Source organism: Ornithorhynchus anatinus, chromosome 11, assembly GCF_004115215.2.
Source record: "Ornithorhynchus anatinus isolate Pmale09 chromosome 11, mOrnAna1.pri.v4, whole genome shotgun sequence".
Taxonomy (NCBI): domain Eukaryota; kingdom Metazoa; phylum Chordata; class Mammalia; order Monotremata; family Ornithorhynchidae; genus Ornithorhynchus; species Ornithorhynchus anatinus.
The window spans coordinates 30,202,719-30,220,580 of record NC_041738.1 but is presented as its reverse complement, the minus strand read 5'-3'; the positions used below and the strand labels follow the sequence as shown (position 1 = coordinate 30,220,580).

The window sequence follows — 17,862 nt, the reverse complement described above, 5'->3', positions numbered from 1 at the left end:
GTGAAAGAAAAACGAGTTATAAAAAAGTGTTACACATACCTGGATGAAATAGCACATTTCAGAAAATACAATTCAGGATATTAATTTATTCTCCAACAAAAACAAGAAGCCATTTTATTAAGCTGCCATCTCAGTTCAGTTACTTCAGTTAAAAATTAAATATTTTTGATAGTACAAAGTGTTAAAATGAAAAGCCCACTTTCCATACAAGTTACAAAAATAAATTTTTTTATTTAAAAATTTAAAAATTTTATTTTATTTTTAATTTTTTTTAAAATTTATTGCACACCAATAAATCTGTAAATTCAGAATATGTTATGAGGTTTGAATGTTGCTTGAGCAACTGAAATGTTCTTAAAATTGTTCAGAAATATACTTTTATCTCAAGTCTCATTTAAAATGTTGCTAAACCACAAACACCTTGACCACCTCATTATATATATTTGAATGGAGCAAGTAAATCTTGGAAGTCAAGATTTTTCTTCCATCCACCCGTAACTCACAATTTTAAGAACAGCTATACTTTTCAACTACTTTATTCCTTTAACATTTATGGCAGAATGATAATAATTGTATGAAGTGAGATTTAAATCTTGGTATCTGAGTATATGCAACCAATGGTACTGACTGAGTGCTATTTGCAGAACACTGTACTAAGCGCTTGGGAGAGTACAGTACAACAGAATTAGCAGACATACTCCCTACCCATAATAAGCTTACGGTCTAGAGGAGGAGACAGACATTAATAGAAATAAATAATTTAAAGGTATGTACATAAATGCTGTGGGTTTGGGGTAAATATCTAATGTCCAAAGGTCACAGATATTAACTAAAGGCATCAATATACTAAACCTCACAATGTCCCCAAACCACTCACTTTACTACTAAAATCCTTTCCTCTAATTATTTTTTCAATGGAACATTCTATACATTCTATAGAATATTCTATATACTTGAAGGTGACTATTTAAAGCTCTATTCAATGTCTACTCTAGATTAAATTAGATACAGTGTTCTTGCACAGAGTAAAAGCTCAGTAAATGCCAATGTTTGACCGAATAATCCCAGGACACTTTTCCTCACAGTTCCTTCCTACCAAGTTTTTGGTTGTTAAATGTTTCAACGCTCACAAAAAAAGGTAATCAAAAGGTTGTACCTACTTCTTTGTTTTTACAGGAATATATTTAGCAAAATCCACAAGGAAACATTCTGCCAAGTGGTGGTCTGCAGAGGGCATGATTGATTTAACAACCGCCCTACACCAACTCTTCAGCTCCACACAATAGACCACACAAACCTAAACAAAAATCAGGGGAGTTTCTGTAAAATGTCACCAGTCGCTTCAGAAAAACAAACCAACCTTGAAATCAGTCTATTTTATAAGAGAAAACTGCATTTACAAATTCATCACTAACAGTGAACATTTCAGAGTACTCTTTATATAGTATTTTCAATAATCCTTAAACAGCCCAACTAAAACAGGTAGGTGGTAAAAGACTCATCCTCAAAACATTTTATTTTTACCTGTCCTTCTTCCAACATTAATGGCTTTAGGTCTTCACCTCTACATGCATGATTGTAGAAGTTATTCATCTCAATAGTCAACTTCTGATATTCCATTTCATGGTTTAAAAAAGGCCCGTGTCCTTTTTTCGTGACCCAGAAACAGCCTGGGTCTTCAATCTAAATAATTAATAATGATCACAGAAATAAGTGGCAACATCTGAGCAGTCCGGCATTTTCAAAGAAATTTCGAATCGATCAGTTGTATTTATTGAGCGCTTACTGGGTGCAGAGCACTGCAGTAAGTGTTGGGGAGAGGACAATATAGGGGGGTTGCTTGCCTCTTTCCAGGCCAAAACGAGCTAACAAATTCCGTCTTGCACTGAATTTTCACCAATTCACTCATTCAATAGTATTTATTGAGCGCTATGTGCGGAGCGCTGTACTAAGCGCAAAGCCTAGAAATCATCCCGCTGCTAAATGGCAAAATTAAAAAGTATGGAAGAGCGTGGACATGTTTAATCGTCAAATCAGATGGGGTGGGGTTTTTTTTTTTGAGCTACCAAAATTCACGGCGCCATGAAACAGAGGATTTTATAGAACAGAAGGGCAATTTGGGTGAAGAGGGTTTCGAAAGCTTCTACCTTAAGTATGCCGACTTCAATCATTTTTAAGAACCAACGTCTTCCTCAGCGGCCTAAAAAACAGAACCAAAATACTAACGAATATCAACTTTGCCCTCCAATGACGTCTGAGAAGCCTAAATGTTTGTTCGCCCCCAAACCATCCGATCACTTTCCCCTCCCCTCTTCGATAACGTTATTTAGGGCCTTGTTTTTTTTTGGAGTGCAAATATTTTCGAGGCCCTGGTTAACATTCGCCCCGAGCGAGTCCAAACTCCCGATCAACCCCCCCAAAAAGAGGCCATTGACCTATTTCCAAGGCCTAAACGAGCCTGATCCTCCTTCACCCCGACGGCTTCAGGTCTAGGCTTCAACGGTCGTCGGGCCCTCGAGGCGCCAACAACGGGCCCGGTGGCCTATTGGTCGGCGCCAACCACTAGGCCCGGTGGCCTAATGGTGGGCTCCACCGCCCTCTGACCACGCTTGGGCCCTTCCCTCCTTCCCCGAGGCAGAAAGGCTGAGGAGAACTGCCTGTAGAAATGCACCCTCAAACGACTGCTAATGTCTTTCTTTCCGTTTTCCGTCGACCCGAGGGCGACGGTTGGCCGCTATCCCCCTCGCCCCGCTGACGGGACTGAAAATGGCGGCGGCGGGCGGGGCCCCGTGCGCCACCGCCCATCCTCGGGGCCCCACGGGGAAGGGACCGAGAGGGGCTGAGGGAGATGACGAAAGCGGGAAAACTGACAAGCAGTATGGCCTAGTGGCTACATCACTGGGCCTGGTGGGGGGCAGCAGGTCCTGGGTTTTAATTACCCCCCCTTGCCACTTGTCAGCTGGTTAACCTGAGACAAGTCACTTCCCTGGTCCGCAGTTACCTCATCGGGAAATTGGGGGTCAAAACTGTGCACCCCATATGGGGCGAGGACTGTACCCCACCCGGTGGGGCTGTATCCATCCCATCACCTAGTACAGTGCCAGGCACATGGTCAGCACCTAATAAACGCCACAAAGGGCGGAAGGCCTCGACGTAGGCCACTAACTTTACCTCAGATAGGGTAGAGAGGGAACAGGCCCTTAGCTCGGCCTGGGAAGGTGAGGAGTGGAAGACAAATAGGGGTAGATAGAACTACAAACATGCACTGAATCCCCATTTTGCAGATAAGAGAAAGTGAAGCACAGATAAGTCATGTATTTTCTCTGTGGTCACACAGCAGACAAGTGGAGGAGTGGGAATTAGAACCCAGGTCCTCTGGCTTCGAGGTCTGTGCTTTTTCCACTAGGCAATTCTGCCTTTCTACCTGTGCCGTAGCCCTTGCTGCTGTCAAACAGATTGAAGGGTTTTATTCGGCTTCATATTCAACCTAGTGATTGGGCTTTCACTGCCATTCCCAAGTAAAATGATCAGGTACACATCTGTGGTAGAAGAATTTTACAGCTTTTTTTAAAAAAAACATTTTTTTCCCCCGATTTTTTTCTCATTCCATCATTTTGTCTTTCCCCGCCATTATTATCCAAATTGGTTGTAGATTCACCTGTGGTCACTTGTTAGTAGCTTTTCCTCCTTTATGAGCAATTAGAAGTACAAACTCCTAATTATCTTTGGTCGAGAAACCATAGTTGAAACCCACGGGTAATCTGAAGTTTTCGTTGTAGAAATTAACCTCCATCATAGAAGTTGGGCACTTCCCCAATTCTAGAGCCTTAAATGGGCTGAAATGTGAAGGCCTAAACCCAGCCTCAAAAATAGTAGAAAATGTGCTCTTTATTTTTGTAGTCCAAGGCAGAATTGAGAAATTTAAGACTAGTGCAGCTCCTTTAAATACTTAGTATGTGGGAACCACCAATAATAACCCCCAAGTAATCTCCTAAAAATATTTATCTACTTTAGGTTGGAGGAAATTAAACTAGTGTGCTCCAGGGAATTCAGAACCCAGTAGTCCAGTACATTAGTTTTATTTTAAGACTGTCTGGGAATGCATTGCTGGGTTCCACCATTTTAACTTTGCTTATTTCCTTTTTATTCCCTCTTGCCCCTACCCTCGGGACAACCCTAGGTTAGGGTGGCCAGTCATCCAGTTTTCAACCAGCCAATTTGGTTTTCACATGGCCTGTCCCCCATCTCATGTTTTCTGCCTGGGTTTTTATTTTTAGCACCGAGCCTACCTCCTCCCTGGTTCTGGCCGCCAAAGTCCTGATGTTAAGATGCTGTGCCAGACTTTAAGCTGAAAAGCTCCAGAATAAGTGAGGTTCAGGGGTTTACCTGGAGAAATGCTCCAGGATCCCATAAAGTCCCAGATCTTTCAGAAAACGGAGGAGCGTCCCAGAAGAGATGTTTCTCCCAGGAGAAGCAATATAGTCCATAAATGAATGCTGTTTAGGATGTAATTCCCAAAGGGCACTGTGCTGCGCACGCTATTGGCTGCAACATTTTTATGGCTGTACTTTTTTGAATAGGGCAAATTAAAATATTAATTTAAGATATTTAGGGGCAGGAAAAATAATAAACTATATGAAAAATTGAATTTAATTAGAATTTAGTTTTTTGGGGGGAGGAGAGAATGCACCAAAACTGGGGGCCAGTAATAGTAGTAATGAAAGAACATCAAAAGCATGTGACAGATTCTTGACCATTAGAAGACTGCACTCTACCAATCAATGGTATTGACTGTGCGCTTACTGTGTGCAGATCACTGTATTGAGTGCTTGGGAAAGTACAGTACAACAAAGTTGGCAGGCATGTTCCCTGCCCACAAAGAGCTCAGAGTCTAGAGGGGGAGATAGGCATTAATATAAAGTATGGATGTCTCAAATGGGGAGACAGAAATAAAAAAAATTACAAACTGAATAATCAAAATAATTGACTACAATTGATGGTACATCAGTGCTAGAGGTGGCTATTGGTTTGATATGACAGAGTGCTTTTTGACCTTGAACAAGTCATTTAAATATCTCTGTAGCCCAGGTCTTTAGAATGAGGAGAAATGCTCATTCTCCCTCCCTTTTCAGCTGAGGCCCACGTAGGAGAGGGCCTGTGACGGATTTGACTGTACCGCTGCCACCTCACTGGTTAATACAGTCTATGGCATGTGCTAGGCACCTAAATACCACAATTACTATTATTCTTACATTTGCTGCCGTACAACTTACAACTGCTAAAGGCGCTGGCAGCCCCATGCTGCTCTTCTCACTGCATTGACACTCTGCCTAGATTTTGGAGCATGAAACCATTATCAAAATCCCGGTTGGTTGTCTCATCCGATTTTTATTTCTCAAATTCCAGGCTGTTAGAGTATTCATTAAACCCATACAACCTTTATCTTGTTCTGGCTTTATATCTGCTTGACTTTGACATATGATATCCTTGGAGTGGGCATTCAAGAGATTCTAAACCCGAGAAAAGGATTTCTTCTGTACTGGGTTACGTCTTCAGTTCCCACTTTCTGTAGAAACCAGCTTTGTGGAGTCCTGTAACAAGGATGGCAGCAGGTCGGGGGAACAAAATGAGAAAGCCCTGAAATGTGACCTTTCAATCAGGAAACATGCTAATATCACCACTCTGGGGGAGAACTCTGAGGTAGACTGTTGGCTCCCAAAACGTGACATGACTGCCCAAGATAAACTCTGCTAACCCTATCTTGACATTTAAAGTAAAAACTTCCCCGGTAGGTATGGATTCAATTTTCCAGGATAAAATTTATTTTTAAAATATATCTGCCCCATCAATCAATGGAATTTATTCTGTACTTACTGTGTGAAGAGCACTGTACTAAGCGCTCGGGAGAGTAGAATACAAGAGAGTTGGTAGACATGTTCCCTGCCCACAAATGGCACTTTATTACCTTACAAACTAGTTTTCACAGTATAATGTGGCCAATATAACCTATTTTGCATCAAAATTAAGGTTTAATTTACAAAGAATAATCTTTAAATACAGACTTCAGCTATTTTTATAGCTTACACTGTGGGTGAATGTGTTTATATTTTGCCTTGATAGTAATGTGAATATTATAAAGGTGCCGCTCATATATCACTATTCTGTGCATCTTTTTGGCATCTTTCATTATCTCTTCAATCTTCTTTTTTGTTGACCAATTGTTGTCTTCTAAAATGGTATTTTCAGGATACAGTTCATCTCCTGAAACAATTCAACAATTCAAATTACAAGTAGGAACTTGGAGTTTATTTTTCAAATACATTATGACTTCAGGGTTTTGATGCTATAGGGATGGAAATAAGTTATGGCATAGTGGTCCAGAGCAGAGCTGGTAATAAAGGGCTGACATTCCCGTTCTGACTTGAATCCTATCAAAGAGGAAGGCAGTGTTTTTGGTTTACAGTTTCACAGTGGGGCAGGGGCCGGGGAACCCCTCACTGGCGACCTAGCCACCTTTAAATGCCAAGGCCCTATCCCCCATTCTGATTTGAGTCTATTTTTGCTTTCACCCCCTTCTCTTTTATGAAAAGAATATGGTCTAGGCCTGGCTTGTGCAGGCTTGCATTAGAATCAATCAGTGGAATTTATGAAGCTCTTACTGTGGGCAGAGCACTGTAGGGAAGGAACACAAGGCCAGTCAATTAACTGATTTCAGATCAATTAACTGACTTCAGATCAATCAAGAGATATGTTTTAAGACACTCTCCCCAAGAAAAGTTGTCTTACCAAATGCGACTTAGTGTTTTTCCACCCCAGTGGGCTGAACCAAAACAAAAAAGAAAGCAAATGCTGCCTTCATTCACTAGTTCCGTGGCTCAGTGGAAAGAGCACGGGCTTTGGAGTCAGGGCTCATGAGTTCGAATCCCGGCTCTGCCACTTGTCGGCTGTGTGACTGTGGGCAAGTCACTTAACTTCTCTGGGCCTCAGTTCCCTCATCTGTAAAATGGGGATGAAGACTGTGAGCCCCACGTGGGACAACCTGATTCCCCTATGTCTACCCCAGCGCTTAGAACAGTGCTCGGCACCTAGTAAGCGCTTAACAAATACCAACATTATTATTATTATTATTAGTTAACAAGTCTGATACAAGGAGATTAAGTAAAAACTTGGACTGTGAGGCCCATGTGGAACAGGGACTGTGTCCAACCTGATAACATCCGGGACTGTGTCCAACCTGATAAACTTGTATCTATCCTACTGCTCAGAACAGTGCTTGACACATACTAAACATTTAACAAATACCATAAAACAAAACAAAGGTGCTTCAAACTCAAGCCTGGGAGTCAGAGGATCTGCATTTTAGCCCCAGCTCTGCCACATGCCTGCTGTGTGACCTTGGGCAAGCTGCTGAACTTCTCTGGACCTCAGTTACCTCATCTGTAAAATGGGGATTAAGACTGTGAGCCCCATGAGGGACGCAGACTGGGTCCAACCCAAGAACAGTGCTTGGCACATAGTAAGCGCTTAATAAATGCCATTATTATTATTGCTATTATCTTGCATCTACCCCAGGGCTTAATACAGCTCCTGGCACATAGTACCAGTTACTTAAATACACCAATAAATCAAACAAAGAAAACCCTGCTATTAGTGTTGCTGCTCCTCTGGTCCTGTAATACAGTGACTGAAGCAAAAAGATAGGTTGGGGATGTTTAGTAAATTTCATTAATTTATACTTCGCAGTTTATAAAAATAACTTCAGGATTCCTTGAGCTGCATTTTGCTTACTAATGCACAAAAATACAGTTGGTTATTCAGGGAACTTTAAATTAAGACAACTTGCCAAACTGATTACTTATTAAGTGACAGACTTTAACATTGCCTATTTACCTGGTAAGAGTTGAATAATACCATTTGAGGTCGACAACAAGATAATCAGCCATTTTTCACATCCTTCTAAAGCACGATCCACACTAAATCGATGGAGATCGGAGAGAGAAGAAAAGTTGCAAAATCTTGCTAACTCATAGAACTGAGGTGGTGGTAGCCATATTTCTTTAGATGTGAATTTTTCAATCGCTTCAGTTGGAGATAACCACTGTAAAAAAAACCAAAGAAAATGATGTTTTCAGCATCATCAATGGCATTTCTTTAATGGCGATTGATAAGTGCTTACTATGTGCCAGGCACTGTACTGAGTGGTGGGGTAGATACAAGCAAATGAGGTTGGACCCAATCCACATCCCACATGGGGCTCACTGTCTTAAATCCCCATTTTGCACATGAGGAAACTGGGGCACTGAGAAGTTAAGTAACTTGCCCAAGGCCACAGAGTGGACAGCTGGTGGAGGAGGATTAGAACCCAGGTCCTCCAGACTTCCAGGCTTGTGCTCTATGCACTAGGCTGCACTGCTTCTCATTAAGAGCCTACTGAGTGCTAGATACTGCACTTAGCATTCAGGAAAGTACAACATATTCCCTGCCCTCAAATTTATAATCTGTGGGAAGATAGATAAAAGTTATTTACACAGGGAAAGGCAGGGGAAGAACCAGTATAAGCGGGAAGCAACACAAACACATTAGATGAAAGAGCTGAAAAAATAACTGAGTGTACAAATGTATATATCTGTATATAGACACGTATATTTGACCATAAGTGGGTATCTGTATATACATGTGAATATATATGTATACAGATAGATAGATATACGAAGACATGTACATGCCTCAAGGGTTCAGGACAGAATTAAGTACCTTAAGTGCCACAGGTGGATGTTGGTATGGTGCAGCTGGGGCATTTGTAAATTTGTGGGTAATTTTCTTCAGTATTCTCCATCTACACAAATATAGTATGATCTGTCTGCCTAAAAACTCTCTCCAAGCACTCTAATGGATTTGAGAATAGCTTTCAATTAATAAATGGTTCCCCAGATAGAGGTAGAAGCAAGATCCCAGGCAAGAAGAAGGGAGAGAGGACCAGGAAGAAGAATAATAGATGAAGAAGAAGTAGGAACAGGCAGGCAGGAATGACAAACAACTACTCATATTTACTGAGCGCTTAGAATATGCAGAGCACTGGACTAAGCACTTGGGAGAGTTCAATACAGCAGAGTTGGCAGACCTGTTCCCTGTCCAAAACAAGTCTGCTGTCTTAAGGGGGAGCCAGATATGACTATAAATCAATAAATTATGGTTTGTATGTACATCGGTCAATCAGTGGTATTTATTGAGTGCTTACTACATATAGAACACTGTACTCAGCGCTTGGGAGAGTACAATGCAAGAGTTAGCAGATACATTCCCTGCCGAGTTCCCTCCCTACGTAAATGCTGTGGGGCTGAGGGAGGGGTAAATAAAGGAAGAAAATCCAGGTGCAGCACAGAAGGGAGTGGGAAGAGAGACAGTGAGGGTTTAGCCAAGGAAAGGCCTCTTGGGAGATGTGTCTTCAATAATGCTTTGAAGGTGGGGAGAGTGATCGTCTGGCAGATATGAAGAACTGAAAACTTGGATCCATCAGAGCAGATTAGTGAAGATGAGTGGCAGGGCCCTGGAAAGAGAATCCAACTGTGGAAGGAGCCAGAACAGAGGTTGGGCGGAAGGGTATAAAGGAGTGACAGCACCGACAGAAGGGCAGAAACAGGGGGACCTAAGGCTCTAAATGAGTTACAAGGAAAATGTAAAGCAGCTCTAACTACAATTATCCTGGCTACTATTCTGTTAAAAATGTTACTCCCACAAAAATAAAAAGAAGGGCAGAAACAGGGAGACCTAAGGCTCTGAGTTACAAGGAAAATGCAAAGCAGCTCTAACTACAATTATCCTGGCTACTATTCTGTTAAAAATGTTACTGCCACAAAAATAAAAAACGCTCAACATATGAACAATAAACACTATCGGTGATCTAATTGTGCTGCATAAGCTTGGGCCCCATGAGCCCCTGCTTTACTGAAAAATTTGATATTTTGGATATTATTCTGGGTAAAGAGAAGCAGCGTGGTTTAGTGGAAAAGAGCCCGGGTTTGGGAGTGGGTTCTAATCCTGACACCGCCACTTGTCAGCTGTGTGACTCTGGGCTAGTCACTTCACTTCTCTGGGCCTCAATTCATTTAGAAGAAAGTTCTGCTTTACGGGTAATCTGGCACATAAAGTCAAATGAGGAATAACACTTGAGATTTAAAAATAATGATGTGGGAAGCGGGTTCACACCAGCTGGTCTTACCCTCTCATTCAGGTACAATCAGTCAATCAGTGGTATTTGCTAAGTGCGTATTGCATACAGAACACTGTACTAAGTGCTTGGGAGCATACAATTCAGTAGAGTTGGTAGCCACGTTCCCTGCCCGCCAGAACTTTACAATCTAGAGGATGAGACAGACATTAAAATAAATTGTGGTTATGTATATAAATATTGTGGGACACAGGTGCATACGGTTCATATCTGAACACTTATGAACCTCTGGGTCCAGCAACAGCCCCATTTTCATCCACGACCTTTCCAGAAACAGAGTCCTTGTGCAGGTGACAAGGCTCATCTTCCTTTTATTAGCTCTGATAATCAGCAAACTTACTGCTGGCCATTCTGGGGATACGGTCAAGTGTCGCCCGACTGTGGAGATCCAAATGTTTGGATCGAGATTCATTGAGCACATTGGTGATTTGCCTGTGAACACTGAATTTTTTAAATGGCCTGGACTTGATCTCCCTTTTCCTTTCCCTTCTCTTAGAGAAGCAGTGTGGCTCAGTGGAAAGAGCCCAGGCTGGGGAATCAGAGGTCATGGGTTTGAATCCCAACTCTGCCACTTGTCATCTGTGTGACTGTGGGCACGTCACCTAACTTCTCTGTCCCTCAGTTACCTCATCTGTAAAATGGGGATTAAGACTGTGAGCCTCACGTGGAACAACCTGATTCCCCTGTATCTCCCCCAGCGCTTAGAACAGTGCTCTGCACATAGTAAGCCCTTAACAAATACCACCATTATTATTATCAACTTCTCCGTCCCTCAGTTACCTATCTGTAAAATGGGGATAAAGTCTGTGAGCCTCACGTAGGACAACCAGATTATGCTGTAAATCTACCCCAGCTCATAGAACAGTGCTCTACCCATAGTAAGCGCTTAACAAATACCAACATTATGATTATTAACTTCTCCGTCCCTCAGTTACCTATCTGTAAAATGGGGATGAAGACTGTGAGCCTCACGTGTTACAACCTGATTACCCTGTAAATCTACCCCAGAGCTTAGAACAGTGGTCTGCACATAGTAAGCGCTTAACAAATACCAACATTATTATTATTATTATTATTAACTTCTCCGTCCCTCAGTTACCTCATCTGTAAAATGGGGATGAAGACTGTGAGCCTCCTGATTACCCTGTAGATCTACCCCAGCTCATAGAACAGTGCACATAGTAAGCGCTTAACAAATACCAACATTATGATTATTAACTTCTCCGTCCCTCAGTTACCTATCTGTAAAATGGGGATGAAGACTGTGAGCCTCACGTGGGACAACCTGATTACCCTGTAAATCTACCCCAGCTCTTGAACAGTGCTCTGCACATAGTAAGAACAAATACCACCATTATTATCTTCTCCGTCCCTTAGTTACCTATCTGTAAATGGGGATGAAGACCGTGAGCCTCACGTGGGACAACCTGATGACCCTGTAAATCTACCCCAGCTCATAGAACAGTGCTCTGCACATAGTAAGCCCTTAACAAATACCACCATTATTATCTTCTCCGTCCCTCAATTACCTATCTGTAAAATGGGGATGAAGACCGTGAGCCTCACGTGGGACAAGCTGATGATCCTGTCAATCTACCCCAGTTCTTGAACAGTGCTCTGCACATAGTAAGTGCTTAACAAATACCATTATTATTATTCCTCTCTCCTGTTTTCGCTCCTTCTTTTCCCGTGATAAAGTACTCCTAAAGTCTTCCTCCCGAGAGGCTGTAAGAAGAGGCGAATCCCAGAGAATCTCCAGAACCACGGGCTTTACCTTGAGGCTAACGACTTCTTCCATGTCCAGAGAGGTCCGGGGCTTGCCCGCTAGGCAACAGACGTAAAAGAAGGTGTCAAAGCGCCTTCCATCTTTCCTGACAAAGGGGGTCAGCCAGTTGCTCCACTCCTGCAGGGCCCAGATGTTGGGGGCGCAGTTCAGGTGTTGGCAGAGCTGGAGAAACTGGTGAGGGTCTTTCTGGATCTTCGCTCGCCAATGAGCCAAGTCCAGGAGCGGCTCCAGGGCCCGGGGGAGCTGCAGGTGTGGCGGCGGGGGAGGGTCTTCCCGGCCAGGACTGTCCCCCGCGGGTCGCAGAAGCAGGATCCCGCACTCCTCGAAGGTCTCCCTGATGGCACAGATGCGGAAGGCCACCTCGTTGGGCAGCGCGGAGGCGGCGGGCCGGTCCTGCTGGGGCCTGGCCCGGCCCAGGCGGGAGAGGGGAGGCCCGCGGTGGGGCCGGAGGAGGTCCAGCCACTCCGGGGTCAAGTCGGCCTCCTCCAGGACGCCGCCGGGGAAGACGGAGGCCCCCGGCATGAAGTGGCTGTGCTCGCTGCGCTTCAGCAGCAGCACCTGATAGTCCTGGGCGGCGGCGGGGCCCGTCGGAGGCGGCGGCGGCCCCCCCGGGCCCCCCCGGGAGGCCACCATCAGCGTGGCCGCTCGCCGCCACTGCTGCAGGGAGCTCTTCATTGCTTCGGGACCGGCCGGCGCCTCGACGGCCGCCCCCGGCAGGCCGGAAGAGGAGCCCGCCGGAGTCTGTTCCCCGTAACCCCGCCCCCCGAGACCGCGGCTTTTTGGTTCCGGGGGGGGGGGGGGCCGGGCTTCAATCACCATCAGCATAATGTCGGTATTTGTTAAGCGCTTACTCTGTGCGGAGCACTGTTCTAAGCGCTGGGGGAGACACAGGGGAACCAGGTTGTCCCACGTGAGGCTCACAGTTAATCCCCATTTGACAGATGAGGGAACTGAGGCCCAGAGAAGGGAAGTGACTTGCCCACAGTCCCAACCCGTTGGTCTTTGCTAAGCGCCTTCAGGTTGTCCCACGTGAGGCTCACAGTTAATCCCCATTTGACAGATGAGGGAACTGAGGCCCAGAGAAGGGAAGTGACTTGCCCACAGTCCCACACGTTGGTCTTTGCTAAGCGCTTACTCTGTGCAGAGCACTGTTCTAAGCGCTGGGGGAGACACGGGGCAACCAGGTTGTCCCACGTGAGGCTCACAGTCTTCATCCCCATTTGACAGATGAGGTCACTGAGGCCCAGAGAAGTGAAGTGATTTGCCCACAGTCATTCATTCATTCAACAGTATTTATTGAGTGCTTACTATGTGCAGAGCACTGGACTAAGCGCTTGGAATGAACAACAGATAGAAACAGTCCCTGCCGTTTGACGGGCTTACAGTCTAATCGGGGGAGACAGGCAGACAAGAACAATGGCAATACATAGGGTCAAGGGGAAGAACATCTCATAAAAACAATGGCAACTAAATAGAATCAGGGTGATGTACATCTCATTAAACAAAATAAACAAAATAATAGGGTCACACACGTTGGTCTTTGCTAAGCACTTACTCTGTGCAGAGCACTGTTCTAAGCGCTGGGGGAGACACAGGGGAACCAGGTTGTCCCACATGAGGCTCACAGTCTTCATCCCCATTTGACAGATGAGGTCACTGAGGCCCAGAGAAGTGAAGTGACTTGCCCACAGTCCCACACGTTGGTCTTTGCTAAGCGCTTACTCTGTGCAGAGCACTGTTCTAAGCGCTGGGGGAGACACAGGGGAATCAGGTTGTCCCACGTGAGGCTCACAGTCTTCATCCCCATTTTACAGATGAGGTCACTGAGGCCCTGACAAGTGAAGTGACTTGCCCACAGTCACACAGCTAACAAAGAGCCGGGATTCAAACCCACGACCTCTGATTCCCAAGCCCGGGCTCTTTCCACTGAGCCACGTTGCTTCTCAATAACTAATTGAGATAGTTCTCAATCTCAAGTTGAATAACTTCTCAAAAACTAATAACAATGCTTCCACTAACCATCTGCCCCCTTCCTTTCATTCATTCTGACCTCTCTATTAATAATAATAATGATGATGATGATCGCCAAGCACTGTTCTAAGCGCTGGGGGGGATACGAGGTCATCAGGTTGTCCCATGCGGGGCTCACGGCCTTCCTCCCCATATTTCAGATGAGGGAACTGAGGCCCAGAGCAGTGACCTACCCCAGGTCATTCATTCATTCAATCAATCGTATTTATTGAGCGCTTACTATGTGCAGAGCACTGTACTAAGCGCCTCGAATGTACAATTTGGCAAAGGATAGAGACCGTCCCTGCCCAGTGATGGGCTCACACAGAGCAGCCTGTTGTAGGTGATGGAGCCTGGGCCTAGGAGTCAGAAGGTCATGGGTTCTAATCCTGACTCCACCATTTGTCTACTGTGTGACCTTGGGGGAGCCACTTCACTTCTCTGGGCCTCAGTGACCTCATCTGGAAAAGGGGGACTGAGACTGTGAGCCCCACGTGGGATAGGGGCTGTGTCCAACCCGATCTGCTGTATCCAGCCCAGCGCTTAAGAGGAGAAGCAGTGTGGCTCAGTGGAAAGAGCCCTGGCTTGGGAGTCAGAGGTCATGGGTTCGAATCCTAACTCTGCCACTTGGCAGCTGTGTGATTGTGGGCAAGTCACTTCACTTCTCTGGGCCTCAGTGACCTCATCTGTAAATTGGGGATTAAGACTGTGAGCCTCATGTGGGACAACCTGATTACCCTGTATCTATCCCAGCGCTTAGAACAAGTGCTCTGCACATAGTAAGCATTTAACAAATACCAACATTATTATTATTATTACTGTGTCTGACAGTAATAGACAGTAATTTGTTAAGCACTTAACAAATACCATTATCATTTTTATTACACAGCTGACAAGTGGTGGAGCCCGGACCCATGACCTCTGACTCCCAAGCCCAGGCTCTTTCCACTGAGCCACTCTGCTTCTCTTACATCTATTACATCTCACATCTATTGTGTGCAAAGCACTGTACTAAGCGCTTGGGAAAGTACAATATAACAACAGACACATTCCTGCCCATAACGAGCTCACAGGCTAGAGGGGGAGACAGACAATAATAAATAGATGAATAAATAAATTACAGATATATACATATTCATTCAATCGTACTGCTTGGGCGCTTACTGTGTGCAGAGCACTGTTCCAAGCGCTTGGAAGTACCATTTGCAACAGATAGAGATAATCGCTGCCCAACAGTGGGCTCACAGTCTAGAAGAGGGAGACAGACAGCAAAACAAAATAAGTAGACAGGCCTCAATACCATCAAAATAGACAAATAGAACCATAGATGAATGCACATCATTAATAAAACAGAGCAGTAAATATGTACAAATATATACAAGTGCTGTGGGGAGGGGAAGGGGTTAGAGCAGAGGGAGGGGTAGGGGTGATGGGGAGGGGAGGAGGGGTGGGGGAAAGGGAGGGCTCAGTCTGGGAAGGCCTCCTGAAGGAGGTGAGCTCTCAGTAGGGCTTTGAAGAGGAGAAGAGAGTGCCATGGGGATGGGAGGGAGGATGAATGAAGGAGCAGTCAAGAGTGGTGCAGAAAGGAGTGGGAGAAGAGGAGAGAAGGGCTTAGGGAAGGCTTCTTGGAGGAGGTGGGCCTTCAATAAGATTTTGAAGTGGGGGAGAGCAATCATCTGTCTGATATGAGGAGGGAGGGCATTCCAGGATGTGGGCGAGAAGTCAGCGGTGAGACAAAGGAGATTGAGAGCCAGTGAGAAGGTTGGCATTAGAGGAACCAAATATGCAGGCAGGCTGGGTTCCAGTTGCTTTCATCCCCCTCCCGTCCCGTCCCATCACTTCGGTTGGGAGAAAGGAGAGGCCGGGATAGCAATGAGAGACAACCGCCATTGGATGCCAAAGCGGAACACTGGGCACAGCGTCCAAACCGCCCATTGCTTCGTTTCTGGTCCCCCACATGGCTGAGCAGCACCGTCTGCACACTCTTAGGGGTAGAGGTCACCACTCCTCCCTCACTTGGGGGGTGGTGTGCTATCTCTTGGCCTGCTAGCGGGGCTCCGCCAAACCAACAACCACTAAAAATTCCAAGTTTCTCCCCCTAATTAATAATAATAATAATAATTCTGGTATTTGTTAAGCGCTTACTATGTGCCAGGCACTGTACTGAGTGCTGGTGTGGATACAAGCGAACTGGGTTGGACACAGCCCCTTTCCCACGTGGGGCTCACGGTCTCAATCCCCATTTTACAGTTGAGGGAACTGAGGCACAGAGAAGTGAAGTGACCTGCCTAACGCCACACAACCAAGTAGTGGAGAGGGAATGAGAACCCAGGTCCTTCTGACTCCCAGACCTGTGCTCTATCGACTACGCATGAGACCCATATAAATGGCACGGACATCCTCAAATGGGTCAAATTTCCCAGGGACCACCTAGACCCATAATGCCATACTTATGGACTGGAATTCACCACTGCCACATAGTACAGGCGTACACGTCCTTACAACATGCATAAACAGAATTACAGAAGTTAGTGATCAATCAATCGTGTTTATTGAATGCTTACTGTGGGCAGAGCACTGTACTAAGCACTAGGGAGAGTACAATGCATCAGGGTTGGTAGATACGTTCCGGGCCCACATCGACCTTACAGTCATCCAGACACAGCATCCACCCTTCCTCTTAGGACTATCAGTCAATTAATAGATGGTATTTATTGAGCGCTTACAGCATGTTAGAACTCTGGTACTAAGTGCTTGGGAGGGGACAAAACACAGGGTTGGGAGATCTATTCCTTTCCCAGAAGGAGCTTACAGTCTAGAGGGGTGATACAACACCCCATTTTTCACCCACCCATTTCACAGTGCAGTTTCACTGGATCAGTTCTGGGCTGTGAAAGATCAACTGGGACCATCATTTAGTGCTGCTGCTGAGATAGGTCACTGACACTTAGTAAGCGATTGGTCATGGTGGATTAAACTAGAAGTGGGCTTTTGTGTTTCACAACACAACATGGAGCAGGCTTTTGTGCACAGAATGCAGCCAAGACTTTAGGTCCCACACTGACCTTCTCAGTCACACTCATTCTAATAGGTGAATTTCACCGTCGGTGACATCTTCTTCAAAAACAGAGTGCAAATATAAATAACCTCCTTATAGAGTCCTCTGTTATCTTCCTTTGAGACTATCCAACTTTCTTCTTCCCTAGGGATCCCTCATTTCACTAATGCTAAATGGTATATTTAATGATATGCTCATTTTTTTTAGCTATCACCATAATCCTCTGAGGTAGTTTAATACTACATTATCTTCATTTTAAAGATAAGGAAACAAAGGTCTTAGGATGATTTGAAGGTCTTTTATCAAGTCAATGATATTGGCTATTAAGAATTAAAATGCACAGCTCCCACTATCCAGGTCTAGGGCTATCAATTTCAAGATATCAAGGTGGCTGGGAGACAGGGGAGGGGAGGAGGGAAACAAGGTCTATTATACTTATGGAGAGCATATACCTTCACCACCCCCAAACCCAAGCTTCAAATTCCAGCAGAACCTCAAAGTAGAAACTGGGCCATCTCTGTACTAAGGGTCACAACCAGAGATTTTAAAAACTCCTTCCACTACCTCTTCGGTGATGCGCTGTCGAATCAATCAGTCATCTTTACTGTGCTCTTACTGTGTGCAGAGCACTGTACTATGCACTTTACAGAATACACTGCAACGGAGTTGGCAAATACATTCCCTGCCCACAAGTTTACAATATACAGGACTGAAGGGAAAAGAACTGTGGCACCGGATAGGAACCTGCAATTTTCAGCCTATCTAAGGTGAGGTCAAGCT

General features: G+C 44.9%; 2 protein-coding genes across 5 annotated transcripts in view; both read right to left on the bottom strand.

The window, feature by feature from the left end:
- Positions 1 to 2,780, bottom strand: part of TDRD12 (tudor domain containing 12) — a 58,574-nt gene extending 55,794 nt beyond the window's left edge. For 2 of the 3 annotated variants that reach the window (XM_007671491.3, XM_007671493.3), the window contains exons 1-4: positions 2,436 to 2,657; positions 2,148 to 2,200; positions 1,525 to 1,683; positions 1,161 to 1,297 (exon numbers count right to left, since the gene is read on the bottom strand). In XM_007671491.3, coding sequence (XP_007669681.2) covers positions 1,161 to 1,297; positions 1,525 to 1,683; positions 2,148 to 2,171 — 320 coding nt within the window. In that variant the 5' untranslated portion in view covers positions 2,172 to 2,200; positions 2,436 to 2,657. The other variant, XM_007671492.3, reaches the window with a different exon arrangement.
- Positions 2,781 to 5,368: 2,588 nt separating this feature from the next.
- NUDT19 (nudix hydrolase 19) lies at positions 5,369 to 12,853 on the bottom strand. 2 transcript variants are annotated; one of them, XM_007671522.2, is made up of 3 exons: positions 12,003 to 12,807; positions 7,891 to 8,098; positions 5,369 to 6,261 (listed from the first exon to the last, which is right to left on the bottom strand). In XM_007671522.2, the coding sequence occupies exons 1-3, from the start codon at positions 12,687 to 12,689 to the stop codon at positions 6,074 to 6,076; spliced, it is 1,083 nt and encodes a 360-aa protein (XP_007669712.2). In that variant the 5' UTR covers positions 12,690 to 12,807; the 3' UTR covers positions 5,369 to 6,073. The 2 variants fall into 2 exon arrangements, with proteins under 2 accessions (XP_007669712.2, XP_039769544.1); XM_039913610.1 differs by lacking the exon at positions 7,891 to 8,098 and having other exon boundaries at positions 12,003 to 12,853.
- Between the last annotated feature and the right edge of the window lie 5,009 nt (positions 12,854 to 17,862).